Source organism: Perkinsus marinus, assembly GCF_000006405.1.
Source record: "Perkinsus marinus ATCC 50983 genomic scaffold scf_1104296964790, whole genome shotgun sequence".
NCBI lineage: Eukaryota > Perkinsozoa > Perkinsida > Perkinsidae > Perkinsus > Perkinsus marinus.
The window spans coordinates 1-997 of record NW_003204571.1 but is presented as its reverse complement, the minus strand read 5'-3'; the positions used below and the strand labels follow the sequence as shown (position 1 = coordinate 997).

The following is a 997-nucleotide window of genomic DNA, read 5'->3' as shown; positions in this document are numbered from 1 at the left end:
CCTCATAGTCGGGGTGAATCAAGAGGCTCTATCGTCGTGGGTAGCCCAAGAAGGAGCACCGTGTTGTGCCGCGGCGGTAGTTGCTGCTGCCGTAAACTATTGTGGTTCGGGACAACACCAGGGCACGATTGGGAAAGCATTAGAATCACTACTGGCAGTAGTTGAGTCTCGGATTGTTAGACTGATGGAGCGAGCGAATGTTTTGGGAGCACCAGGAGATATTAGGAGGTTCTTGGAAGATCGTCTCGATTCAGAAATACCCGGCTGGAACAGTTGTAAGAACAACCAGAAAGCTATTAATCGAATCGTTGCCGAGGTAGCATCCGAAGTACAGAGACATCCTACGGAGCTCGAGGATCCTTCGAAACAAGCATTCGGAGACTCCACACGAAGTGAAATGCCGATTTCCTTTGATATACCATTTGGGGGAGTAAATGACCTGTCACAGGTTCTGCTAGCTATGGTGGGGAAAATAAACTGCGCGCGAAAGTTGCAGAGAGATAAGCCCTCGACAGCAGGGGTCGGGAACTGGGCGATTAAGGCCGCGTTGGAAGCAGAAGGGTTTCGAGTTGAGAGAGTATTGGGCAAGACTGGCCTTGGTCGTTGTCCGCCATTTATTAGGGCGACTGATGAAGGAGCTTGGGATGCCTTTAAAGTGGAATTCTCGAAGTATGATTGTATGATCGTCCACTTCAAGAACCACTATGCTTTGGTCTTCGCCTTCCGAGAACGGGGAGGAAATCTGAAGCAAATACTAACAGCGCGGAAAGGCCAGCGGCCGAAGGATTGGGTTCATTGGGAGGAGATTATCCGATCGGTGATCAGATGGCGGGGTTATGGTATGCTGGGTATCAATAGAAAGAAGCGATGTGATGGGGTCATCGATAAGCATGCTACTGTAGAGTGATGATTCTGGTAAGACATATGGTCTTCTGCTGAGTCGTGTTGGGAGTGTCGAAAGTAAATCACGCCACAGTATGAGAGCGTTGTTGGGTAG

The 997-nt window shown here is 49.6% G+C and overlaps 1 protein-coding gene across 1 annotated transcript; it reads left to right on the top strand.

Annotated features, from left to right (window-relative positions):
- Positions 1–460: 460 nt before the first annotated feature.
- Pmar_PMAR008012 (hypothetical protein) lies at positions 461–907 on the top strand (the record flags this gene model as incomplete). Its single annotated transcript, XM_002769860.1, has 1 exon — positions 461–907. One exon carries the CDS (start codon positions 461–463, stop codon positions 905–907), a length of 447 nt encoding a protein of 148 aa, XP_002769906.1.
- Positions 908–997: the final 90 nt, after the last annotated feature.